Genomic DNA, 26,632 nt, shown 5'->3' with positions numbered 1-26,632 from the left:
ATATATTGTTAAAAAAAGAAAAGCCAAACAAGCCAGCATGTCAGAAGTGCTTCTGAGGTGGACCTTGGAAGGCTCCTGGGCCAGCTGAGGTCTCCTGAGAGTGTAGGAGGTGATGAAGCTCCGAGGTATGGGGCTGAGTGATGCTGTCAGGAACTAGGGGGGCAACAGGGCACGCCTGGGTCTGAGAAGGTGATTGGTGGCCGCCAGCCAGGTATTTCCTAGTGTCAGAAAGGCCAGGGATAGCTACCTATGGGGAGTGTGTCCAGCCCTCAGGGGCCTTCCATTGGGTTTTGGGGATGGGCCAGGAATTTGGTGGGAGATGAGATTCATTTGGCATCTTGTATTGGTGGAGTAAATGTGTTCTGTAAGTCAGGGGAGCCCTGTATCTTCGGCTGGCGGTCAGTCCTGGGGGCAGAGGCACAGCAGGGCTGTCAGCGTTAGCTTACTCTAGAGAGAGTTAATCTCTTCAAGTGGAAAATTGAGTCACGAAGAAGCTGATTAGTAACATGAACACACCCTCAGAGGTGGCAGATTTATTGACACATCTATCCAAGTGTCAGGTATAAAAGATGCTCATTCTTGCCACAAGGGCTTGGGTTTTAAGTGGGATTTGAATGTGGTTCATGAAGGCTGTTGAATGGCTGAGCTGCTGAAGTCAGGCAGTTGCCCAGCACAACCAGAAGGCATCTGGATCACCTCTCCTGGGCCTTTGCCTTCACGTAGAAGGAGTCCATTTGCTTCTCACACTTGTGAAGAAGGTAGGCAGGGCAGATGAGGTTAATAAGGAAACTGACATGAACTTGCTCCCCTAAATCCTCTCATTTGTAAGTGAAGAAGCTAGAATTTGAACTGGGATTTTGAAGAACTCTGGTTCTCTTTCCTCTACTTGACAGTTTTTGAAATTGCTTTAAAATTTTTTCTGCAAAATAGACAAATGCAGTATACACCTGTTACAATTTCAAGATTATATGGTTCATCTTATATAGTGCTTTATTATTATTTTTTTTTTCTTTTTAAGATAGGGTCGGGCAGGCATGGTGGCTCATGCCTATAATCCCAATCTCGACACATTGGGAGGTCGAGACAGGTGGATCTCTTGAGGTCAGGAGTTCGAGACCAGCTTGGCCAACATGGTGAAACCCATCTCTACTAAAAATTCAAAAAAATTGGCCAGGCATGGTGGTAGGCACCTGTAATCCCAGCTACTCAGGAGGCTGAGGCGGAAGATTCGCTTGAACCTGGGAGGCAGAGGTTGCAGTGAGCCGAGATCGTGCCACTGTACTCCAGCCTGGGTGACAAGAGCGAAACTCTGTCTCAAAAAAAAAAAGGGTCTTGCTCTGTTGCTCAGGCTGGAGTGCGGTGGTGTGATTGTGGCTCACTGCAGCCTCTGCCTCCCAGGCTCCCAGGGCTCAAGTGATCCTCCCACCTCAACTTCCTGGGTTGCTGAGACTACAGGTACATGCCACTATGCCCAGCCTTTTTTTTTTTTTTAATTTTCTGTATTTTGTAGAGATGGGGTTTTGCCATGTTGCCCAGGCTCATCTAGAACTCCTGGGCTCAAGCTATCCTCTGGCCTCGGCCTCTCAAAGTGTTGGGATTACAGGTATGCAGGCGCAAGCCACCACACTCAGCCAGGAATACCTAATTAAACCATTATTTTATTGGGTCCCAGATCTTAAAGAGCTCCTCTGATTGTCAGAGTATGGGATTGTTCTTGGAATTGAAACAGTGCTATCAAGGCCGGGTGTGGTGGCTCACTCCTACAATCCCAGCACTTTGGGAGACCGAGGCGGGTGGATCACTTGAGGTTAGGAGTTTGAGACCAGCCTGGCCAACATGGTGAAACCCCTGTCTCTACTAAAAATACAAAAAATTAGTCGGGTGTGGTGGTGAGCGCCTGTATCCCAGCTACCCAGGAGGCCGAGGCAGGAGAATTGCTTGAGTCTGGGAGGCAGAGGTTGCAGTGAGCCGAAATTGCACCACTGCACTCCAGCCTGGGTGACAGAGCAAGACTCTGTCGAAGGGAGGGAGGGAGGGAGGGACAGAGGGAGGGAGGGACCTGTAGTCCCACCTACTTTGGGGGGCTGGGGTGGGAGGAATCGCCTGAGCTCAGGAAGTTGAGGCTGCAGTGAACCAAGATTGTGTCACTGCATCCTAGCCTGGGTGACAAAGTGAGACCCTTTCTCAGGAAAAACAAAAAACCCATTATTGATTAAATGGTTGACATTGATGTGTACCATAGAAAATGGGTCAATACAATATTGACCTGTTTTTAAAGGATCCTTTGTAGTATAGGTAAACAAACTATTGTTTGTAAACTGTCAATAAGTGTAGGAGGGAAAAGGGAGGTGTTTTAAGTCAGATTGGCTGGCATAGTCACAGCTGCCGAAGGTGTCTTTATTCATGGATGTGCAGTACAGCAGTTGCTAGTTTCATATAGCCAACTTCCAGGAGGCATTAAAAAAATTATATGACTAGAAACAGGAGGGAAGGCATACAGATAGATTTCTCTTCGCATGGGAAAGTAGGCCATATAATTTAAATCTCTCTCTGTATCATATCCTTTTTTACTGTCTTCAGAGTCCTTTTCACTACCTGAAATTCTCTTACTTTGTTTTGTCTACCTGCACTAAAACGAGCTGTTAGAACAGGAGCCCCGTTCATGCCCCGTGCTGTATCCCTAGTGTCCCTAGCACAACACCTGAACCAGGAAAGGTGCTCAGAACATTCTTCATGCGTGAGTGCTAAATAAACCTCTCTTCTCCTGTCTCCCCACCTGAGGTCAGGAGTTCCAGACTAGCCTGCCCGACACAGTGAAACCCTGTCTCTATTAAAACTACAAAAAAACCAAAAAAAAACCGCCGGGTGTAGTGGCACACACCTGTAGTCCCAGCTATTTGGGAGACTGAGTCAGGAGAATCACTTGAACCTAGGAGGCGGAGGTTGCAGTGAGCAGAGATCGTGCCTTTGGACTCCAGTCTGGGCAACAAGAGCGAAACTACCTCTCAAAAAAAAAAGAAAAAAAATACATTTGAGGTCAATTCCAGAAATATAGAAATGCCTTATATATTTGTGTGGTTTCTCGATGCTTTGAGGTTGAATTTGGCAACAGTATGATTCATAGTTGTTAGTTTTTGTTTATTGATACAAGGCAGTTCCTCATTTTGACAGTTGCCTTTTCTTTTTTCCCTAAATCATTAGCTCTCAAGCTTTTAAATCTCCCAAAATGTCCCAAATCCCAGGCCACACCTCTGCCATACCTCTCAAATTAGAATCTCTGGGAGGGCCTCAGGTGCCGAGGTGGCACTGACAGCAGTGTGCTGGGAGCTGCTGGTTCCCTGTCAGGCTTTAATCAGTTGAAGGGCTCTTCCTCCACGCTCTCCTCAACTCATGGCCCATAGCAGTGTCTTTTCACAGAGTTACAGGCAGCCATGTGACACTACAACTTGGAGCACCTTGGAGATTGATATTACACATCAAATTAATCTCCTGCTGACTTCTAATGGAAAGCTTAGTCCAGCTTACAGTGGGATAACCAGAGCCCCTCCCGCCAGTCCACTCCACGACCTACTTCTCCAAGTACAGTGAGGGCATGAAGTCATTCATTCTGCTATTTTTTTTTTTTTTTTTTTTAAATTGGAACAGGGTCTCACCCTATCACCCAGGCTGGAGTGCAGTGGCGTGATCTCGGCTCACTACAGCCTCTGCCTCCCGGGTTCAAGCAATTCTCCTGTCTCAGCCTCCTGAGTAGCTGCGACTACAGGTGTGCGCCACCACACTCAGCTAATTTTTGTATTTTTAGTAGAGAGGGGGTTTCATCATGTTGGCCAGGCTGGTCTCGAACTCCTGACCTCAGGTGATCTACTCACCTCTGCCTCCCAAAGTGCAGGGATTACAGATGTGAGCCACCGCGCCCGACTCCTGCTAGATTTTTGGTACAAAAGTAATGTATGTCCATTCATGATAGTTGGGAAAATGCAAAAAATAGAAATAGTAAAAGAAGAAAAAAATGGGCCGGGCGCGGTGGCTCAAGCCTGTAATCCCAGCACTTTGGGAGGCCGAGACGGGCGGATCACGAGGTCAGGAGATCGAGACCATCCTGGCTAACACGGTGAAACCCCGTCTCTACTAAAAAATACAAAAAACTAGCCGGGCGAGGTGGCGGGCGTCTGTGTTCCCAGCTACTCGGGAGGCTGAGGCAGGAGAATGGTGTGAACCCGGGAGGCGGAGCTTGCAGTGAGCTGAGATCCGGCCAATGCACTCCAGCCCAGGCCACAGAGCCAGACTCCTTCTCAAAAAAAAAAAAAAAACAAAAACAAAAAACTGCAATCTTAACTATAACATACAAAGACAACTGTTGTTCACATGTTGGTCTATTTATTTTTATTTTTATTTATATTTTTGGAGACAGTGTCTTGCTGTTGCCCAGGCTGGAACATTGTGGCACAATCATGGCCTACGCAACCTCGAACTCCCAGGTTCAAACAATCCTTCCATCTCAGCCTCGCCTAGTAGCTGGAAGTACAGGCACACACCACACCCAGCCAAGTGTTTGATTTTTAGTAGAGACGAGATCTTCCTATGTTGGCCAGGCTGATCTGGAACTCCTGGCCTCAAGTGATTCTCCTGCTGTGGCCTAGCAAAGTGCTGGGGTTACAGGACTGAGCCATCATGCCTGGCCACGTGTTGGTGTAGTTCCTTCTGGACTTTTTCCCAAGCATTTTCTTTTTCACACTGTGAATGCAACTTTGCATTCCTGCTTTCTGTCTTGTGACATTGAAACAGAAGCATTTTCTGTGGTTCCTGCACAGCCCTATAAACACTTTAACAGCTGCACATAGTATTCCTCTGGGTGAAGATCCCTAAGTCATCCTTGCCCTGATGTTGGACTGTCAGTCACTCCTCATGTTCACACTGAACAGCCCACAGATTTTAGTGACAGGGCCCTGGCTGCATAGACTGACCACTGGCAATTGGGATCCACCAAGTTGTGCAGTTTTCTTGTAGCCATCTGTCTGGGGGCAAAGCATGCAGGTTCTTAATCTGGAGAGGAACTGAAGGCCAGGGCAAGACCCACATCCCCAAAAGGCAGTTGTGCTGACAGATCTGAATCATAGGTCTGAAAACAAAGCTGATCTAACATTTTATATTATACAGATAGTACAACAGTATTATGGACATGTCATTCACAACCATGTGACATTTTCAAAGCATATTTTCCAAAAAGTGTATTCATGTGCTCACTTTCTGCGCTTGTGTGTGAGGGCCAGCCCTAAGCTTCCAGGGGCTTGCAGCTGGTAGCTAAGATCTTGTTTTTGGCAGGCCCTTTTTAAGAGAGGCAGACATACCGACACCATGTGGCGCTGGATGTGGGGGAAGGTGGTGTTCAGGCAGGCAGTGCGGAGTAGTTGTAAACTATGGAGCTGCTCTAGCCCTTCACTTGTCGTCATCTCAGTTTGTGAGACAGCATGAGGCCGAGGGCAAGCCACTGGGGGGGCCTAAACTAGGAGGGCAGTAGCAGTGACCTTGTTGTGCTTGGCCACAGAGGGTGCCTCTCATTTCCGTGAGAAATAGGACAATTATGCAGTCTGATTTTTTTTGAAAAAGTCTAACTCTATGCATTTTCCATGTTGCTAGATACTTAGTTTTATTTATCAATTCATTTATGTATGTATGTATGTATGTATTTATTTATTTATTTTTTGAGACGGAGTCTTGCTCTGTCGTCCAGGCTGGAGTGCAATGGTGTGATTTCTGCTTACTGTAACCTCCACTTCCCAGGTTCAAGTGATTCTCCTGCCTCAGCCTCCCGAGTAGTTGGGATTATAGGTGTGCGCCACCATGCCCAATTAATTTTTTATATTTTCAGTAGAGACGGGATTTCGCCATTTTGGCTAGGCTGGTCTCGAACTCAAGACCTCAGGTGATCCTGCCCACCTCAGCCTCCCAAAGTGTTGGGATTACAAGTGTGAGCCACTGCGCCCTGCCTATTTATGTTTTTTTTTAGAGTTGGGGTCTTGCTATGTCACCCAGGCTGGCTGGAGCAGTGTTGTGATTCCACCTCACTGTATCTTTGAACTCCTGGGCACAAGGGATCCTCCCATCTCAGCCTCTTGAGTAGTTTGGGACTACAGACACCTGCCACCAAGCCTAGCAACACTTAGTTTTAAAGGTTAAACCTTGGGCAGCTTACTTGTAAAATGGGCATAACCATAGTGCTTCTGTCCTGGGTTTTTGTGTAAATTACATATGCTAATAATGTATGCACTTCACATACCACCTTGCACACAGGAAATGCTCCAGAAGTGACTCTGTCACTGTAATTCTTATGATCAGACTTGCTTCAGATTTCCACCAGTGTAAATAATGCTGTGGTAAACTTCTTTGAACAGAAAGCTTGTTTTTTTCTGTTTTTAAGGATTCTTTGGATTATTTCTTCAATATAGAATTCCCAGAGGTGAGATTAGTGGGAAAAGTGTATGAACATTCTGTTTCTTGAAGCATGACAAATGTTTTCCGAACAGACTGTTTCCAAACAAATGCTTTACCCCCAGCAGTAGGGGAGGGTGCCCAGTTGGTAGGCCCTGAGCCCACAGCAGGTGCTATACTTTTATAATTGATTATTTCCAATTGAATAGATGAAAATTATCAGAATACTCATTTTAAAAATGAGTTTCCTGTTTATAAGTATTACTCTAAGAAACTGTTGCAGGCATTTAACTTCTTTGAAGTTCATGATTGAATTAAAAAAGAGATAAATGATTATCTTTGTTGAAGTGCCCGCTCACCTCAGCTGGCACTGCCTGGGCTTCAGCACCCCTCCTCCCACTCTAGCTCATCCCTGGAGAGCTGAGGGTGGCTCAGGGTGAGGCTACAGGTCCTCTTCTCCTTACTGCTGGTCCCCAGCGATTATGAGACCCCTGCCCCAGCACTCCGCCTAGAGAAGGACAGGCTGTAGCTTTGTTACTTTCACTGTGGACAGAAGCAGCAGGAACCTCAGGGACTCCTGAGGTAAATGGCAGTGAGAAAAAGCTGCTTAGTGTTTTGACTAAACCCTTCCTTTCCCACCCAACAAGTTGGTGCTCTTATTGTAGGAGAGGGTTTAATAGCCCAAAGATAATGGCACAACTTGCTTTTTTATTTCTGACTGAGGATGGGATTTGGCTCATGCAGACAAATGGATGGACTGCCTTTTGTCTCTGCTTTACCCTCCCCCGTCTTTCACCAGCCCTGCATTGGGGCCTCAACATGGTCATTGTTGGGGCTCTGCCTTTTTTCACCCGGGATTTCAGCTTCCTTGTCTGTAAACTGAGGTAGCAGTACCAGTGTTGCAGAGTGGTAGTGGAGAAGTTATAGCCATTATTCGTTTTCACCAGAAACTAAACTTGACCATTATCTGATGGATGTTTGAGCACCTACTCTGTGCCAGAAGCAAAGCTGATGTAGCGCCTGCTTTCTGCCCGCTAGGGCAGATGGCCGGCTGGAAGTAGTTGAACAGACTAGAACACGCAGCTACAGGGGATCAGGGCTGCAGTCTAGGTGCCGCCCAGCTGCCCTACGGTTCTGTGGTGGGCAGGTCTATGCACATCTACCCCCAGTGTCCAGGGGCCAAGGAAGGAGGCTGACAAATTCAGTTTCTTAGAAAGAAACAGGCCGGGCGCGGTGGCTCAAGCCTCTAATCCCAGCACTTTGGGAGGCTGAGACAGGCGGATCACGAGGTCAGGAGATCGAGACCATCCTGGCTAACCGGGTGAAACCCCGTTTCTACTAAAAACTACAAAAAAAACTAGCCAGGCGAGGTGGCAGGCGCCTGTAGTCCCAGCTACTCGGGAGGCTGAGGCAGGAGAATGGCGTAAACCCGGGAGGCGGAGCTTGCAGTGAGCTGAGATCTGGCCACTGCACTCCAGCCTGGGCGACAAAGCGAGACTCCATCTCAAAAAAAAAAAAAAGAAAGAAAGAAAGAAACAAACAAACAAACAGGGACTTATGAGCAGAAGCCACGTCTTTCTCAGGCAGTGGTGAGACAACATGTCAGATCCCACGCCATTACCCCCCAGAGCTAGGGCTTATATACCATAGGGAAGGGGTGGTTCAGAAGGAATGTATAGAACATTTGAAGTACGATAACATTAAGGTAGTTTGACCTAAAGACAGGATTTAAGGTAAGTATGTGCTCTTACATAAAAACAATAAACACTGTAAATCTTTTTTTTTTTTTTTTTTTTTTTGAGACAGAGTTTTGCTGTTGTTGCCCACGCTAGAGTGCAATGGTGCAGTCTCGGCTCACTGCAACCTCTGCCTCCCGGGTTCAAGCAATTCTCCTCCCTCAGCCTCCCAAGTAGCTGGGATTACAGGCGCTCACCACCATGCCTGGCTAATTTTGTATTTTTAGTAGAGACGGGGTTTCTCCACGTTGGTCAGGCGGGTCTCAAACTCCTGACCTCAGGTGATCCATCCGCCTCGGCCTCCCAAAGTGCTGGGATTATAGGCGTGAGTCACCGCGCTTGGCAAACTGTCAGTCTTGGAGGCCTTCCTGGAACTGGGATTAATCAGAAGCCAGCCTGGTGAATTAGCCTCTAAGATGGAGCTGCTTTGGCCTCCACATCCACTGAGTGCTCTCTGTGCGCCAAGGCCAGCTCCAGGTACCAATAGCAAATAAAATGAATGGCCCCCCTGCTCTGTTGAACTCCCAGTCTGATGAGAAACAAAGCCAGGCTCCCCTGCATTGAGAAGGTTGCCTTAGAGCTGCTACTTAGGGATGAGGATGTGGTTCTCCTTCCCATTTGAGGACCATGAGCAGCACACACAGTGTGAGGGAGCAGCAGTCAGGCAAAGGCTCGAGGCAGGAAGGAGCCTGCATGGCAGGTGCCCGGGGAGGATGGGAAGCAAGCAGACGCCCGTGTTACTTGGCTAGCTGCTGTGTCACCCCAGTCTCTACCTCCAGGGTCCCATGGCAGTCTCCCCTGGTGTGTCTGTGCTTCTGTCTCTTCTAAGGACACTAGTTCTATTGACTCTAGGGCCCATCCTGCTCCAGTATGACCTCATCTTCACTAATTACATCTTCACTAATTACATCTGTAGCTATCCTGTTTACAAATAAGGTCATGTTCTTCATCCTACTTCCTATGGGCACCCAGTTCTGCCCTTAGCCCCTGGTCAGAAGAAGGCACTGTAAGTGCTGAGTCCACATCATGTGGCAGCACCATGTACCAGCTGGTTCAGGAACCAGGTATCATACATAGGATCCCAATTAAATGTGTCCAGACTCCAGCCACTTCTCATACCCTTCATAGCTACTTTTCTGGCCCATGTTCCCTAGACCAGTCAAGTGGCATCACTGCCCCACTTAGACTCTCCAGAGCACCTCTGAGGGCTTCTGAACCCCCACCACTCTTTGGTCATGTGCCCTTGGGTGCCCTCTGCTGACACTAGCCTCAGAGCCTGTCCCCTGCTCTCAGAAGTGCCCGTGCCCTTTTGCCAGCCCTTCCAGGGCTCTGTGCCAGTGCCTCCTGTCAGAGCATAGCCGAGCAGACTCTCCTCTTCTCCACCCTGCCCTGCCCTGTCCCTCCGGTTTAGATTTGTTTATGGTCTTTCCTTATTGGAACACAAACTCATGGGAGCAGAGACTTTCCTCAGTCCTAGAGGAGGCTGTGCTCGGTGTGGGTGTGCACATGTAACTGACTGAGGGGGCAAAGCCCCTTTAGGGTGCTAGGAGCAAGCATGGGGCATAGGTCCTGAGTCTTGGCTCTGAGTTCTCATCCTGCCCCTGGATGGCTGTGAGCCGCAGCCATTTACCCTCTCTGGGCCCCGGTGTCCCCATCAGTGGGAAGGGTTGGTAATGAAGAGCCAGACCTTCAGGGTCAGACTCCACCTGCCCCAGCTGGGTGGAGTTGGGACAGTCACTGCACCCCTGGCCTCAGCCTGGACTGTAAGCAGGGCAGCACCCCTTTATGGATGGAGGGTTCCTCAAGAGACAGTATTGCAGAGGCAGTGGGTGATTTTCATATTACTTCTTGTTTGTTCCCCACAACAACCCTGGGAGACGGTTCTCCATCCCCATTCTGCAGATGAGAAAACAGGCACTGAGAAGGTAATCACCTAGGCCAGAGGTCCCCAACCTCCGGGCCACAGACCCAAAGCTTCACCTGTATTTATAGCCATTCCCCATCACTTACATTACTGTCTGAGCTCCACCTCCTATCAGATCAGCAGTGGCATTAGATTCTCATAGGAGCACAAAGCCTATCGTGAACTGCACATGTGAGGGACATAGGTTATATGCTCCTTATGAGAATCTAATGCCTGATGGTCTGTCAGTGTTTCCCATCACCCCCAGATGGAACTGTGTAGTTGCAGGGAAACAAGCTCAGGGCTCCCACTGATTCTATATTATGGTGAGTTGTAGAATTATTTCATTCTATATTACAATGTAATAATAACGGAAATAAAGTCCACAATAAATGTAATGTGCTGGAACCATCCTGAAACCATCCCCCTCCCCACTCCTGGCCGTGGAAAAACTGTCTTCCACTAAACCAGTCTCTGGTGCCAGAAAGGTTGTGGACAGCTGACCTAGGCCAAGGTCACGCATTAAGAAGTGGCAGAGCCCAGATCTGAGCCCAGGCATGGACTCAAGGGCCCATGCTCTTGTCTGCCACACTGGGCTGCCCTCTCAGGCTGATGTCGCTCTGCCTGGGGTCAGGCCCAGGTGGGAGAAGCACATAGGGCAGGGAGGAGGGGTTCCTTCTGGGCGAGTGTCAGAGAGGGAAGTGCGCTTCAGTTTTCTACACACACAGTGTGCATTCAGAAGCTTTTCTGGGTGGAAGCACAAGAAAATGTGAACAGCTGTCTCCTCCGGGGAGAGCAGTGGGGCAGGATGAGAGGAGTGGCTCTCACTTCCTTTTATGCTGAAATATTTAAGAGTAAGTCGTGGGTATCCTCACATTCCTACCCTAAATACTTCAGTACACATCTTTTCCTGGAGAGTCATACACACAGCCACTGTCACACACACACTCACACACCTCGCAAAGTCGGAAATTAGCAGCATCATCTCACACTGAGGTCATGGTCATATTTTTCCAGTTGTCTGGAAGTGTCTTGCTGCTGATCAGCCTAATGTGAGGCCACCCCAGGACCTCAGGCTGAGTCTAGCCATCCTGTCCCTGCAGTCTGTGTCATGGCAGCACGTTCTCTATTCCTCGGGGCTAGCCTTCCTTTGGGGTGTCTGTCCCTGGCTTGGATCTGCCCGTCTGCTGCCTCTCACGGTGCTCAGCCTGGCCCTCAACCTGAGCTTCCTGCGAATCGGAATCACGGCTAGAGTCTGGATTCTGTGCATATCAGCGTTTTGCTGGGACTGTCGTGGGTGGGGATATGATGTCACCTGATAGGCAGCCCTCCCACCACTGATAGTGCCAGCGTTGGCCACAGCACAAAATGACTTTGTGATTTGTCCCTGTGTTGTAAAGTCACGTCCCCCTTGTGGCTGGACAGTGATCTGGCTGTGGTCATGCTTCATTGCATTTTTCATTATACACCTTTTTGGCTTTTGCACCACGTATTTATATTCCTGTTAAATATTACCTGGTGTAGGCCGGGTGGGGTGGCTTACGCCTGTAATCCCAGCACTTTGGGAGGCTGAGGCGGGTAGATCATGAGGTTAGGAGTTCAAGACCAACCTGGCCAACATAGTGAAATCCCGTCTCTCCTAAAAATACAAAAATTAGCTGGGTGTTGTGGTTCGTGCCTGTAGTCCCAGCTACTCAGGAGGCTGAGGCGGAGGTTGCAGTGAGCCGAGACCACTCCATCGCACTCCAGCCTGGGTGACAGAGTGAGACTCCATCTCAAAAAAAAAAAAAAAAAAATTACCTGGTATAATCTGAACTTAACTTTTTTATGATTTGCCTCATTAGACTAAAAGCAGCCTTCCCAGCCCCTCCCTGCAGGGAGGTAAAGTGAGGGCACTGGAGGCTCTCCTGTGTTGAGAAGTGGTGGGAATGTCCTCAGTAGCCAAGATAATTGCTGATTCAGGAAGTGGCCCCTGGAACCACAGGATGCTGTCATTACATTGAGGAAGCACTTTGCTGCTGTTCAATAACGAGGAAGGAACTTAGCTGGACTGGAGAACTGACCATTGGACAGTAGACGCTGACCCTGGGCTCAGCGCTGGCTCCCTAGCCCCTCCCTCGAAGTAGGCCAGCCCAGCAGAAAGCAGCCCCAGGCCTGTTCCTTGGAGGCCTGGGAAGGGCCATGCTTTCTGTGTGTGAGGTGGAGGGTTGGGTGCCTGACAGAGCTTAACCCTCAGGTGGTCTGGTCTCCATGGATGGAGGACAGAGCACCAGCTCAGGACAGGGCTGGAATCTACAGGGAAGAGCCACCTGCATCCCGGCACTCCTGACCCCTTTGTAGGTCAGTTGCTTACCTCCTCCCACAGGCCCCACTGTCTTCATTTCACTGATGTGGGAGCAGAAGCTCAAAGAGGTCAGGCTATCACATGGACTCCCACTGCTGGTCAGTGGTGGAGACAAGGTTCGTCCGTCCAGTGCTCTTTCCACTATCTGGTCTTCTCTTGGCTGACATGCACAGGGTGTGAGGAGTGGTGACAGCGCTTGGGCCCATGTGGGGTCTTCTCACGCCCCCCAAGCCTGGCCACCTTTCGTTTTTGCTGAGTTGTCATACATGCCTGTGTACCCAGCATTACCAGACTAGGCCCAGGGACATACGAAGACCAGGACCTCACCCTGCCTTCCCCACAGGGTCTGTGACGCTCACGTACCTGTACAGTCATGCTGCCCACTGCACAGAGCCATTTGATGGTAGAATCCTGTCCCACGTGCTGTAAAATGTAAAAATACACTTGTGGGGTTTTTGGTTTTTTTGTTTTGTTTTGTTTTTGTTTTTGTTTTTTTGTGACAGTCTTGCTCTGTTGCCCAGACTGGAGTGCAGTGGTGCGATCTTGGCTCGCTGCAACCTCCACTTGCCTAGTTCAAGTGATTCTCATGCGTTAACCTCCTGAGTAGCTGGGACTACAGGCACGTGCCACCACACCTGGCTAAATTTTGTATGTTTAGTAGAGACAGGGTTTTGCCCTGGTTGGCCAGGCTGATCTCGAACTCCTGGCCTCAAGTGATCCACCCACCTTGGTCTCCCAAAGTGCTGTGACATCATTACAGGCATGAACCACCACGCCTAGCCTACATTTGGATTTTTTGCAACTGCCGCTTTCTTTCTCTTTGACCTATCCATGTAGATTAGAGGAGGCTCTTTAATCAGCACTTTGTGGCTGGCAGATGCTGCTTCTGTACTTTCTAGGAAAATTGCAAAATGTAGTTGATAAGAATCAATTTCCTGTTTTTCTACCAACTCGATTGCCTTCTTCCACAGTTACCTGAAAGTGGCCCGCTGAAGCATCTTTATTAGAAAATCTTTCACCCTTTGTTTTAGGAGCACTTTTGGGAAAGGATGTCCCTCCCTTACGCAGAGTTCAGGCAGCCAGGCTCTGCGGGGCGGTCCCTGGAGCAGACAGGGCAGACTTGAGTGGGAGAGACCCTTGTCTGTCTGAGTTGGGAGAGTTTTCTTGATCTTCTTTTTAGATTGTATTTTGAGGGAAATGTTGGGCTTTTCTAGCTTTCCTACTGAGCCTCTCCCGCTTAGGCTTTTTCTCAGCCAGTGTGACAGACTGGAAAGGATAGAAATAAGGCCTACCTGTGGTTACAGTTCTTGGCCACAGCAAGTGAAGACTTGGAGCTCTTCCAGTGGGATTCATAATGCAAAAGGCCGCCTTCACGGAAGAAGGGCCATGCATTTGGTGCAACTTTAGTGATGAGCTTAAACGAACAATTCCCGTTCTTCCTTCCAGTGAGTGTCTGGGAAGAAAGCAACCTGCAACAATGAGTGAGTGGCACATCCTCCAGCACTTGCTTTTTCCCTTGGTCCCTGTGAGCTTTGAACCTTCAGATCCTCAGAGCTGAGCCAAAGCCAGGCTCAGGTGGTCAGAAGGGCCCATTCAGGCCTGTCTCACAACGACATCTGTGTTCACTGTCATGTGCATGGGCACAAGAGGCCCTTTGTGGAGCTGAGCTGCTGTCACCAAGGCAAGAATATCTCTGCTGGAATCCTCCCTCGAAGTTCAGACCCGCTGTGTGTAGCTCAGCTGATGTTCAGTGGTTGGTGGCCAAGAATTCTGCCATCTGCAGAACTGAAAGCTGTACATCCGTTTATGAAAACCACAGCATTCAGGGGAATACCCTTTGTCTTTAATTTCCACATTGATGTGGTGAGCTATGATGTGGTGAGCCGGTATGTGCCAGCTGTGCATTATTGTAACAGTGTCAGTTATGGTAGACATAAACATGTACGTTTGCATTTGAAGCTAGTCTGGCCTTGCAGATGTGCTAGAAAGCTCAGAGGACAAAGGAGGCCTCACTTCTCCAGCAGGTCCAGTTCAGATTCCCGCACCCACTCTCCCCCTCCAACCTGGCTGTATCAGTCACTGTAGCTGTGCAACCCAGTACCAGCTTCCCTGCCAGGATGGGGCTTGTTTTCCAGAGCACGTTTTTCGGGGTGGGGTGAGATATGAGCCTTCTACTTGATTCATTTGTGGTTTCCATTTGGTAGTAAATGAGATGTGTCAGAAGTGCAATATTATAAAGCAAGGGTTTTGTGAACCAACCCTCAGAGATTCCTTATCAGGAAAGAGGCTGGGAACAGGTGGCTGGAGTGGTTAATGATTTGGATGGGAGTGCCCTGTTCAACTGAGAAGAGTCCCCTGGAACTGTCTGGCTTCCTTTATTCTCTTCCATGTGGATGGTGACATCTTTTTGAACATAGAAAAGCCCAAACTTGAGAGTTCTGATTGGCGTAGGTGAAGTTTAAGAACAAAGCCCACAAAAAAATATACTTTTTGTTTTGGTGTATTATTAAGAAATCAAGTTGTTAAGGTGGATTGAGGACTTTTCATCACCCTCTAACTTTATTTCTGAAGAGATACTTTGGGAAATATAATTGGGTGATAACACTAAGATGGGATTTGACTTGATTTTATTTAGAAAAATACATTTGTGTTTTTATAGCTGCAATTTTCTTTTTCTTTCTGTTTTTTTTTTCGAGACAGAGTCTCGCTCTGTCGCCCAGGCTGGAGTGCGGTGGCGCGATCTCGGCTCACTGCAAGCTCTGTCTCCCGGGTTCACACCATTTTCCTGCCTCAGCCTCCTGAGTAGCTGGGACTACAGGCGCCCACTATCACGCCTGGCTCATTTATTTTGTATTTTTAGTGGAGATGGGGTTTCACCATGTTAGCTAGGATGTTCTCAATCTCCTGACCTTGTAGCTAGGATGGTCTCGATCTCCTGACCTCGTGATCCACCTGCCTCGGCCTCCCAAAGTGCTGGGATTATAGGCGTGAGCCACTGCGCCCGGTCTGTTCCAAAGTAAATTTATTGCTATATGTTTTGTGTGTCTTTAAGAATTTCAAGACAGGGTGATGCCTCTGCTTGGCAACCTCACGTGGTAGAGAAATTCCCAGTCTCCTGCCCGGCCCCACCTCAGCCCTCTGCCCAGAAGCAGCCTCTTTCTACCTGCCCTGGTTCTTCTGTGGATCACATCTGTGGCCTGAATTGCATTTAGGCCTCTTCCCCTGTTTTATTCAACATAGCTGTGGCCCAGCCATCTGAAAGCCTCCTTTGCCAAGAATTATTCCCAACCTTTTAGTTTCTTTCAAAGAGGAAAACCATAAGAATCAAATATAGACTGGAAAGTAAGGCAGAAGCAACACCTAGGTGAGTGAATCCTGCTAGTTAGGTTTCCTAAAATAGATGTAATGAAAGAAGGAAGTAAACTAATACACAATTAGAACACTTATTTATTTTTTGAGATGGAATCTTGCTCTTTTGCCCAGGCTGGAGTGCAGTAGCTTGATCTTGGCCCACTGCAACCTCTGCCTCCTGTGTTCAAGCAGTTCTCCTGCCTCAGCCTCCCAAGTAGTTCGGATTACTGGCACCCGCCACCACACCCAGCTAATTTTTGTATTTTCAGTAGAGACCGGGTTTTACCATTTTGGCCAGGCTTGTCTAGAACTCCTGGCCTCAGGTGATCCGCCTCAGCCTCCCAAAGTGCTAGGATTACAGGCATAAGCCGCCATGCCTGGCAAATTAGAACATTTTAAAATGACCCGTTAACCATGAAATTGAATTCTGTAGTTGTCCATCTGTCCATCTATCGACCTGTGCATGCACCTGTCCATTCTTGCATGTAAGCCTCCACCCAAGAGGTGTTTGTCAGCCAGGGGTGAGTGCTACACGGGAGAGGTGCAGAGGTGCAGAGTCTGATACAGCATCAGGATGGATGGGAAGGACCAAGTCGGGGAAGCTGAGCTCTGAATACGAAAGAGGAGGTGGGTGCGCTGGGGGAACTGCATGCACAGAGACCCAGGAGGAGGACAGGGCGAAGAACCATCTAAAGCAGTAGCTCCAAATCTCTCAGTGGGCAGATCTTGCTCTGAGAGTTTTAGAGAAGCTATGGATCCTTCCTGAAACGGGGCAGAGGTTGGCGCATACTTCCAAAACTCTACAGTAATTTCTGGAGGCATTTAGATTTTCTGATCCATGAGACATCCTAATGACTGTGTAAGTCCCAGCACCCAGCACCATGGTTTATGGTGTGAATGTCAAGACTCCAGTGGGGTTTGTTACATCGGCTACGACTTCACATCTCATTCATTCAGTAAAAACTGTCTTTCCAGGAGCTGCTTAGAAGTATTTAAACTAGCTAAGTGCACAGCAAAAGTGTCTGCATGTGTGTCTGCATTTTTATCTCTATTTCTTTCTAATCAGTGTACAAAGCTGCTTACAAAACGAAAATGTCTGGGGTCACTGCAGAAATGGGCAGGCTTCATTTTCTATGATCTCGTAGTAACACTGTGAGAGGCAAAGGTCAACTCTTTTTTTTTTTTTTTTTTTTTTTTTGAGACAGAGTCTCACTCTGTCACCAGGCTGGAGTGCAGTAGTGAGATCTCGGCTCACTACAACCTCTGCCTCCCGGGTCTCTAAGCGATTCTCCTGCTAGCTGGGATTACAGGCACACGCCACCACACCCAGCTAATTTTTGCAGTTTTAGTAAAGACAGCATTTCACCATGTTGGCCAGGATGGTTTCAATCTCTTGACCTTGTGATCTGCCCGCCTTGGCCTCCCAAAGTGCAGGGATTATAGGCGTGAGCCAGCGTGCCTGGTCTCAAAAGTCAACTCTTGAGCGTTGGTGTGCCTGGAGTGGAGTCTTTGGTCTCCAGATGCCCTGCACTTGTTTGAAGGATGCTCTTTGGTCCAGCTTGAGTTAGTTCCATTTTTGGAGCACTGCAGATCTGCAGTGAAGACTGAGGTTCTGATCCTTGTGAGGTCTGATGGCTGGGGCTTGCACACCCAAAGGCATTTTCTCTTGGTTGGTACTAGGGGGCTTCTGTATTTGGGAAGCTACATTTGGCTGTCACTTATTTTAACATTCAAATATTTGTAAGCCTTTCCTTTCCTCTGCCTGCATTGTTGGGCTACTGCTGGACTTTATGGGTTTGAGATGGGAATGGGATGTGGTCTGCCCAGGAAACCGCTATGCAGGAGCTGTATCAGCCTTGTCTTTTGCATGTGATGACTTGTTCTTCCTCAACAGCCACCTCCCCACGAGTGTCCTCCGAGCTGGAGCAAGCCCGGCCCCAGACTAGTGGAGAAGAGGAGCTTCAGCTGCAGCTGGCACTTGCCATGAGCAGAGAAGTGGCTGAGCAGGTCAGTGCCCCAGGCAGGTCTGCACTGCATTGACTGCCCGTGCTCGGGGTGGAGTGTGGCTCACTGGGAGGATGATGGCAGACACAGCCCTGTCTCCAAAACATTTCAGATATGCTTGCTGAGATGGCATTTTGTGCTGCCATCAGTGTGTATCCTTGTCACCCTATGTCCCTCCCAGTCAGGGAGGGATCCCATGCAAAGTTACATTTAGGAAAGATTTTCTAGGAAGTCATTGCCAAGGAGAGAAACCAGTTAAAAATGCTTCCCAGAAACACTTGTGCAGACACAGCCATGTCTGGGCTTTCCCTGAGTGAGCTGAGCCTGCCCAGGCTCCTTGAAGGGTGGCATGCAAGGTGGGCACAGGGATGCAGGCCTGAGGGGCAGGAGCCAGCCTAGCCCTTCCCAAGCACTTTGGTGACCTGTAGCAAGAGATTTGCAGAAAAACAAAGACTGGAAAAAATGCTCGCAAAATGAGAGTGCTTGTGTTTCGATGACAGAAGTATGTATAGTTTTAATTTTTTCAGGTCCCATTTTTCTCTTTTCTTTTTTTCTTTTTTCTTTCTTCTCCTTTTCTTTTTTTCTTTTTCTTTTTTTTTTTTTTTTGACAGAGTCTTGCTCTGTCACCCAGGCTGGAGTGCAGTGGTGCAATCTTGGCTTACGGCGACCTCTGCCTCCTGGGTTCAAGTGATTCTCGTGCCTCAGCGTCCCGAGTAGCTGGGATTTCAGGCGCGTCCCACCATGCCAGGCTTATTTTTGTATTTTTAGTAGAGGTAGGGTTTCACCATGTTGGTCAGGCTGGTCTTGAACTTCTGACCTCAAGTGATCTGCCCACCTCGGCCTCCCAAAGTGCTGAGAGTACAGTCGTGGGCCACCGCGCCTGTCCCCCATTTTTCTTTAGTAAGCATGCATTACTTTACAATAGGGAGGAGGGAAAGGAGCAATTAGAGTGGCCTTACAAATTGTCATGCGTTTGGTTGCAGTTATCAGGGCTGTGTCCACTGACCTTTGGTTAAAAAAGGTAGATGGGACCGGGGCAGCACAGGGATTCCTCTCCTCTGTTAGAAGTTGATGTTCAGCGAGGAATACTAGGGATACCTAGATTTGAGAACAGACAGGTTTGTCCCGGCATTGTTTGTGTGTCTATAATTGGCAACATTCTAAAGCTCAGTAACAGCGGGCAGTCTCAGTTGTGGCCTCTCTTTCCCTGCAGTGGGAAACAGGCCGCCAGTAACTGCCCACGTGGATGCATGAGGCTCCATGGCCGGCAGCCCAGGAAGAAGGTGCATGGTAGCATCCACTGAGAAACACAGGGACAGACGGACAGTTTGAGCCCATTTTAGTTAATATTTATAATAAAATATAAGGGAGCAAGTTCAAACTCCCATGCTGATCAGTAGTGGGATTGTCCCTTTGAATAGCTACTGTGTGCCAGTCTGGGTAATACCATGAGACCCTGTCTCTTAAAAACAAGAAAAGAAAAAAATACAAGGAATATATTATTTATATTTAATTATTATATTACATAAAAGCTTAGGATAACCCTGTCTTTTGCATATGGTGACTTTGCCTTAAATAAAGATAGTGAATCATTTCTGTTAGGAATCATAGAAATATGCAGCCATTTTCCGGAAGCATACACAGTGGAGGTGGAATGATACGTGATATTTATCTTCTTTCTAATTCCTTTTTGGGTTGTCAGATTTGTGTTTTATAAGGACACGTATTGCTTCTATAAGTAGAAAGAATTTATAAAGCCACTTTCATTTCGAGAAAAAAAATTTTAGATTAAGCATTCCCTTTCCCCAGTTTGGTGGTACCTGAGCCATGGTCTCCCTGGTGTGACCCCAAGGGGGTCAAAGTCACAGGAGTTGCAATGAGGGAGGAGCCTTCTGGGTACACACACATTTGGAATTTGAAAGTAATTGTGTTTTACAAGTAGTTTTGAAATCTTCCTTTGAAATACTACATCATACAATGTGCATTTCCTGTTTCTGGCCAGTGTGGCTTTGTTCTGTCCAGTGATGTTATTACAATTACCAGTTTGCATTGTCCCTCTACAGGAAGAACGCCTCAGGCGGGGTGATGACCTCAGATTACAGATGGCCCTGGAAGAAAGCCGAAGGGACACAGTTAAAATTCCAAAAAAGAAAGAGGTAAGAGCTTGCTGGGAGGGCAGATGTTTCACCCTGTCCTGTAGTTGTTGCCTCAGTGTCCCCCACCCAACCTTCCTTGTTGGCATGATGCACAGTGGGTTCTCCAACCTCAGCAAATAACGCTCATGCCTGTAGTGGGCGAGGGCTAGGTGAGCAGGCGACTGAAAACATACCTGAACTAACCAGGAGACACTTAACATCCCAGTGCCTCAGTCTGCTCGTTTGTAAAATGAAGGTGATGATAGCGCTTGCGTCCTGCTTCTGTGGCTGTGGCAGCTGTCAAGTGAGCTACATGCCAGGGGCTGCGAAACGCTTTCCTGCAGCAGGGTGTGCCTCCAGTAGTGCTGGTTGCCTCGTCATCACTGTGCCAGGCTTCCTGCTTTGATGTAGAGGTGACCAGGACATGGCTGTGCTTTTGACAAACTCATCATCATCCTGTCGAGACCCAGACCCCTCCTCACCCCACAGGCCCCGGGGCTCCATTGGCCTCCCCTCTTACAGTGCTACTGAGGCCTGTGGAGCCCCTGGCTCCTGACTGGATGATGGTGATGATCCCTGATGACACATGGGGTGGTCTTGAGAGTAGGGAGCATGCGGGCGACCCCAGGAGGAGGGCCCTCAGGCTGGTCCTCGATAGTGGCTGGCAGGTGGGAGGGATGGCGTTTTAGAGGATGTCCACAGCCCAGGCAGAAGCTAGGGTTATCCTGGAAAAGTCTGTGGAGCCCTGAGGTCTGTGAAGTCTGGTGGGGGGGTTGGCAAACAGTAAATAGCTTGTTGTGACTGGAGAGCTGGCCGGATGGGGAGGAAGATGGGACAGCTCAGTTTCGAAGTTCTTCTCAGCCTCTCCTAGAGGGCTTCACTGGAGGACGAGGCATGGGTGGTTGATATTTATGGCTAGTTCGTGGGTATTTGCTGTAACTGTAGCATAGTAAAATCTATCCCCTTCTCTTTGTCTTAAAAGCACGGCTCTCTCCCACAGCAGACTACGCTGTTGGATTTAATGGATGCTCTCCCCAGCTCAGGCCTTCCGGCCCAGAAAGCGGAGCCCTGGGGCCCGTCGGCCTCCACTAACCAGACCAACCCCTGGGGCAGGCCAGCAGCTCCTGCGAGTGCTTCAGACCCCTGGCCATCATTTGGTAAAGACCCCATTACTGGTCTCCCGTGCTTGCCTGCTGGATGGGTGAGGGGCAGGGTAGTGCTTCTTGCTGTCTCTCACTCACTTGGATCTGGTCGATTGTAGTGGGTGTCCAGGCTCCTCTAGCCCTCGTCAATTACATCCAACTGGCCCTCGCCCTCCTCCGTGAGGATGGTGGCATGGTGTTCTCTCTTTGTTTTGAGTGGTTTTCTGCTTTGGGAGAAGGAAAGTCGACTTCACCTCAGCCTCCCACTTGCATCAGGAATGCCTTGTGCCTTCTCTGGGACACGTTTCAACTCTTTCAACCTCAGCATTGCACCCAGTGCCCCAGCTGAAGGAACCATAATACACAGCGCGGAGCATCCAAATCAAGCTGCTGTAATTAGCTGGAAATTATGATGTGCTTACCGCCACTGCTGATGAAAAGGGGATACATGTGCTATAATTCTGCTTGTTACTTAAAGCAGTAGAAAATCCGTTTAATAGGCTAAATGAATATTTTAAAGTTTTGCTTAACATGAGATGTAAGAGGAATTGTGGTGGGAAGTTCAAAATGTGAGCATGACACAACTGGTTTGATATGGGCCCACGAGTTTCTTAATCACTGGGCAGGAGCATGGCCCAGCAGGCTTTGTGAAGGCTTCCTGGTCTGGTGCCCTGGGGGGCCCCTCCTGGTGCACTAAACCCTACTGGGCATGGCTGACCTGTGGGCTTTTTGTTTGGGAACTTTGTATATGTTGTGGCATCTTGCCTGTATCTCCTGGAGTCTCTTGTTTCTTTCAGAACCGTCTCATGTTCAACTTGGTTCCTTAGATGTTTACTAAAATGTACCAAACGACAGGCTGTGTTCTGCTGTGCATGATCCCTGAGACAACAGATGATTATTGTCCCTGTTGTCTGTTGTCAAGGCCCTGCTCAGGAGCAGGCAGGACAGGAACACAGTGTAATAGCAGTACTGTGTAGTCCAGGCCTCGATGGAGGTTGTTTGAGAGCATGCTGGGATGAGATGAGACTCAGTACAGGAGTCCAGGGAGTGTGAGGCAAGCATTTTGGAGGAAGGCTATTTCTGTCGAGTCCCCAGGGAAGAGAAGGTGGCCAGGCAACAAGAGGCAGGGAGTTCCCTGCAGAAGACTCAGAGTGTGAGAAGCAGAGGGGTACGGAGTGGTGGAGTGGGTGCAGATGCAACCAGCCTATGTGAACCGGGAAGCAGGGGAGAAGGGCCCAGATCACTCAGGGCCTGCACTCAGCCTTACAAAGTGCTTGGACTTGGTCCAGAAGACACTGTCAGCCCCAGATGCCCTTTAGCATGTGGTGAGTTCTGATAGCTTGATGGTGGCCTCTGCAACCCAGGCAGGGCCTCATACCCCCTTTGGCAGGAGCCCTCTGGGCCTTGGGAAAAGCCCCAGGCAAAATTGCCCACAGCTTTCATTCACTGAAGGCCAGTTCCAGGGCAGCTCAAGAGGTTGGTTCACAGGGTTTGTCACCTGTGTGTGGTACCCCCAGGGAGCCTGTGGTAAGGTTTTACCACCACACATGGGGACTGTGGTGCCCCAGGGCTGGCAGACCCTTTCAGACAGTGGCTTTGGCTTTATTTTTAAATCTGAAGAATGAGTAGTCTGTGAAGTGATGGCCACTGGAAGTTACGGTTAGGGTGTTTTCAGGAAAGACTGTTCATTAAACTGTTGGATAGTTATCTTAGTGCCCTGTAAAGAAAGTGGTCACACCAGGAGCCAGGTGGGTTTAATAGAGTTAAATTCTGGGGAGGGGATTGGGGATCAGAGTGGTGGGAAGGAGGCTTAGTTTTCACACTTTACTTTTTTATATTGTTTGACTTGTTTACCAGGGGTAAGTTTTTCCCAGTCAGGAGAGACAAAAATCTCGAAATATCTTGGCCGGGCGCGGTGGCTCAAGCCTGTAATCCCAGCACTTTGGGAGGCCGAGATGGGCGGATCACGAGGTCAGGAGATCGAGACCATCCTGGCTAACACGGTGAAACCCCGTCTCTATTAAGAAATACAAAAAAACTAGCCGGGCGAGGCGGCGGGCGCCTGTAGTCCCAGCTACTCGGGAGGCTGAGGCTGGAGAATGGCGTGAACCCGGGAGGCGGAGCTTGCAGTGAGCTGAGATCCGGCCACTGCACTCCAGCCTGGGTGACAGAGCGAGACTCCGTCTCAAAAAAAAAAAAAAAAAAAAAATCTCGAAATATCTTTAAATGACCAAGTTATGCCCAGCCCTTCTTTTGGCTGGTGGACAGGGCTCTGCCCTGGACCCAAGTGTCCTGGGCTGAGCCAAGGACCTGACCTGACCCTCTAAGAACACAGTGTAATAGCAATACTGTGTTGAGAGCACCCTGGGATGAGACTCGGTACAGGAGTCCAGGGAGTGTGAGCGGGGGAGTCTCCCCTAATGAATGGGGGCAGCTTGGTGGGCCTGGTGGGCTGCTGCTTCACCTAAGAATGCTGCCCACATGAATCTGCCCTCCCAAATTTTAAGAACTTGAGATAAAATTCACCATTTCAACCTTTTTTTTTTCTTTTTTGAGACAGAGTCTCACTGTCACCCAGGCTGGAGTACAGTGGCACCATCTTAGCTCATTTGTAACCTTTGCCTCCCAGGTTCAAGCAATTCTCCTGCCTCATCCTCCTGAGTAGCTGGGATTACAGGCGCCCACCACCACACCCGGCTAGTTTTTTTATTTTTAGTAGAGACATGGTTTCACCACGTTGGCCGAGCTGGTCTCAAACTCCTGACCTTAAGTGATCCGCCTGCCTCGGTCTCCCAAAGTGCTGGGATTACAGGCATGAGGCACCACGCCTGGCCCATTGCAACCATTTTAAAGTGGACACTTGACTGGTTTTCAGCACATTCACAATGTTGTGCAGCCACCATCAGATGTTTAATTCCAGAACATTTCCATCACCCCAGAAAGAAACCGCATACCCAGCCCCTGGCAACCACTGATGTGCTTTCTATCTCCAGGGATTCACCTCTCTGGACATTTCGTAGAAATGGAGTCATGCACTATGTGGGCTTTTGTGCCTGGCTTATTTCGTTTAGCATCATGTTTTCGAGGTTCATCGATGTTATACCATGTGTCAGTCCTTCATGACTTTCTGTGGATAAGTAATATTCCATTGCATGGATATGTAACACTTTGTTTAACCATTCAGCAATTGATGGATATTTGGGCTGTTTCCACATTTTGGCTGTTATGAATCCAGTTTTTTTAAAGAACAGATAGAAACCTAGATGTTTGAAATCTATTAGTGTTTAAATGTTGGCTGTGAATTTTAAAAATTAAGAATATGGTTGGAGCTAATTAAAAGCTATCTGAGGATGGGCACATGTGGCTTGTTGACTGCCAGTTTGCCATCTCTTGCCACTTGCCCAACCTTGGACCTTCTTGGTTCTGATGCACTTGGCGTTATTACCAGTGACTTGGGGAGGAGACAGGCCACTAAAGCCCAGAGACATTGTTAGTAGGTTTGGGGCAGGCTCAGTGCTTATGGCACCATGTCCTGTACTTGTCACACCATCCTGGACTGCTGCGAGGCCCTTCTGTGGCCCTGGCATGTCCTGGAAAAGTCACCACAAATTCCAATATGGAGAGATAGCCACTGTTAAAATGTTAGCTTGTCTGCTTCCTGTCTTTTTTATGGGCATTATGTTTTTACTTAGTTGAAGCTATATTGTATATATAATTATGTGTGTGTGTGTATGTGTATATTTCAATTTGTAGTGTCATGAGCATTTTTAGGCATCATTAGGAATTCTAAGCAGTACCATGCTGTACCGTCATTTACTAAGCAGCCTAGTGATGTTCATAGGGGTGTTTTGCAGTTCTAGTGCTCTACTTTCAGTAGAAAAATACATTAAAATCACAGTGATTTAATTCTGAGATTCTTGTAATTCTCAGTGGTAGTGTTGACCAGCTCTGCAGGAGAATGGCCCTCCGCTAGCTCCTGCATTCACTGAAGCATGTTAGCACACCCTCTGCTTCCACATTCGTCAGCATAGCCTCAGAGCAAGAGTGTGGTATCGGATTTATTGTTTAGCATCTAGTTAAATCCAATAGTGCACATTTTCAGGGTCACCCCTCCATCCTGAGACGCATTCATAAATTAGAAAGATTGGAGTCCCTTCCCATAACACTGTCAGCTGTGCCCTCTGGATGAAAGAAACACTGTTTTGAAAGCCACCATTTGTAATGAACCCCATCATTACCATCATTACCAGTTTTTTCCAAGCAGCACTAGAAGCAGCTTGGCCAAGTGGCCTTGGGAGGAAATGCTCAGGGCTGAAAGGAGGGAGATTGGAGCCTGCCAGGTCAGTGGGGCACTTCCTCCTCTGTTCCAGACCCACAAAGCAGCCACCTGGTCTGAGGAGGGCTCACAGCCTGCTGATTCAGAAGACCTTGGCTGGCTGGAGCCCTCTCTCTGCACTCCCGCCCACTGCCTGGGCTGGGACAGAGACTGTCTTCCGCCCTGGCAGCAGCAGGTGGTGCTGCTGGCTTGTTGGTGACCTCTGCACAGCTCAGTTCTTCTGTGACCCTCCAGTTGTGACTGCCTCCCTGTGCACATGAATATGCATCTGTGAGGCTCGGGATGAGCCAGGCTGGCGGGTGGGAGGCGACCGGGACACAGGCTCCCTGTGAATGGGCCCCACAGAGGAAGAGGCCGGAAACTGCTTGATCTTTCAAACCTTGGTTCCATCTTCGTTTCCTCTCATTCACTTGAGCTTTCAACAAGCATTTATTGATTGGGTATGTGGCATGGCCTGGACCCTGCCAAGGACGTGGAGAGGGAGAGCACAGAGAGAAGCCTTGCAGCGGATCTACTATCCATTCATAGAGGAGGAGCATGTCCAGCGCCTCCCCGAGCCAGCAAGCGTTCCCTGAGGGCACAGCTGGCCCTCAGGGAACGCTGATGACTTTGTGACTTTGTCCCAAGTCACATTTGAAGAAAGCAAGGTGCCACAGTGTGTGGCCTTCCACGACTCCCCTGTACACAGCAAAGAAGGTCACACTGGCCATGGGACTGTGTATGTGTCTGGGGGGCTTTGCCCATTTGTATAGTCTGAATTTAGCCCAGCAGTTTGCGGTGTCCTGTACACACATGGGTCCCCAGTGTCACTTGCAGAATGCAAACTACACAGAGCCCACCCACGCCAAACAGCTTGTCCATGATTACCTGGATGATTTGGAGGTGGTCAGGGTTTGATCCAAGCACATACTTCACTCTGTGTTCAAAGCTATCTGAGCTGTGACCAACTTTGTCTATGCAGGCTATAAGAGTAAGAGGTTCTTGACTGGGTGCAGTGGCTCATGCCTGCAATCCCAGTATTTTGGGAGGCTGAGGCGGGTGGATCATGAGGTCAAGAGATCGAGATCATCCTTGACCAACATAGTGAAACCCCATCGCTACTAAAAATACAAAAATTAGCTGGGCATGGTGGTATGCACTTGTAATCCCAGCTACTTGGGAGGCTGAGGCAGGAGAATCGCTTGAACCTAGGAGGTGGAGGTTGCGGTGAGCCGAGATCGCGCCATTGCACTCCAGCCTGGGCGACAGAGCA

General features: G+C 48.8%; 1 protein-coding gene across 4 annotated transcripts in view; it reads left to right on the top strand.

Moving 5' to 3' along the window:
* EPN2 (epsin 2) overlaps positions 1-26,632 on the top strand; it is a 103,145-nt gene that overhangs the window by 57,877 nt on the left and 18,636 nt on the right. For all 4 annotated transcript variants that reach the window (XM_050763891.1, XM_050763890.1, XM_050763889.1 and 1 more), the window contains 3 exons: positions 17,658-17,770; positions 19,831-19,923; positions 20,885-21,059. In XM_050763891.1, coding sequence (XP_050619848.1) covers positions 17,658-17,770; positions 19,831-19,923; positions 20,885-21,059 — 381 coding nt within the window. The remainder of the gene's footprint in view (positions 1-17,657; positions 17,771-19,830; positions 19,924-20,884; positions 21,060-26,632) is intronic.

This window comes from Macaca thibetana, chromosome 16, assembly GCF_024542745.1.
Source record: "Macaca thibetana thibetana isolate TM-01 chromosome 16, ASM2454274v1, whole genome shotgun sequence".
Lineage (NCBI taxonomy): Eukaryota > Metazoa > Chordata > Mammalia > Primates > Cercopithecidae > Macaca > Macaca thibetana.
Note: the sequence above shows the minus strand (reverse complement) of the source record. Positions and strands in the feature narration are given on the sequence as shown.